The sequence below is a fragment of the Myotis brandtii genome, unplaced genomic scaffold (assembly GCF_000412655.1).
Source record: "Myotis brandtii unplaced genomic scaffold, ASM41265v1 scaffold563, whole genome shotgun sequence".
Classification (NCBI taxonomy): domain Eukaryota; kingdom Metazoa; phylum Chordata; class Mammalia; order Chiroptera; family Vespertilionidae; genus Myotis; species Myotis brandtii.
This window is the reverse complement of record NW_005370096.1, coordinates 84217-84753: the sequence shown is the minus strand read 5'-3', so window position 1 is coordinate 84753 and position 537 is coordinate 84217. Positions and strand designations below refer to the sequence as shown.

At 68.2% G+C, this 537-nt stretch overlaps 1 protein-coding gene across 1 annotated transcript in view; it reads left to right on the top strand.

The window, feature by feature from the left end:
* The window catches only part of BIN1 (bridging integrator 1), a 38587-nt gene that overhangs the window by 35073 nt on the left and 2977 nt on the right, over positions 1 to 537 (top strand). The window contains exons 16-17 of the mRNA XM_014549644.1: positions 3 to 65; positions 282 to 389. Coding sequence (XP_014405130.1) covers positions 3 to 65; positions 282 to 389 — 171 coding nt within the window. The remainder of the gene's footprint in view (positions 1 to 2; positions 66 to 281; positions 390 to 537) is intronic.

Genomic DNA, 537 nt, shown 5'->3' with positions numbered 1-537 from the left:
GGGGCACCCAGCCTGGGGCCGGAGCCCAGGAGCCCGGGGACACAGCAGCTGGCGAAGCAGCCTCGGTGAGACTCGGGGACCGGGCCCTGCCTTTCCTCCCCGCTGTCTGTCTGTCTGCTGCCCGCCTGCCTGTGCCCAGCTCTGTGTGCTGCCTGTTCTGCTCTGTCCAGCTGCAGTTCCCGTGAGGGAGACTGAGGCAGGCTGGGCTCGCGCTGGGCCAGCACCCCTCCCCTGCCCCGCCCTCCGCCCACCTCCTGCTCACAGACCTTGCTCCCTCCCAGAACTCCCTGCCGGCCGTGGTGGTGGAGACCTTCTCTGCAGTGAACGGCACGGTGGAGGGCAGCAGCGGGGCTGTGCGCGTGGACCTGCCCCCGGGGTTCATGTTCAAGGTAAGCCCCGGCTCTGATCCCCAGCCTGCTGGCCACTGCCTGAGGCATCCTGGGGGTGGGAGCACCCCTCTCTAAATGGGAAGGCTATGTAGTTGGCCCAAAGCCATCCCGCTCCTACAACGCCTGCTACCCCACTGGCGAGCTAGCA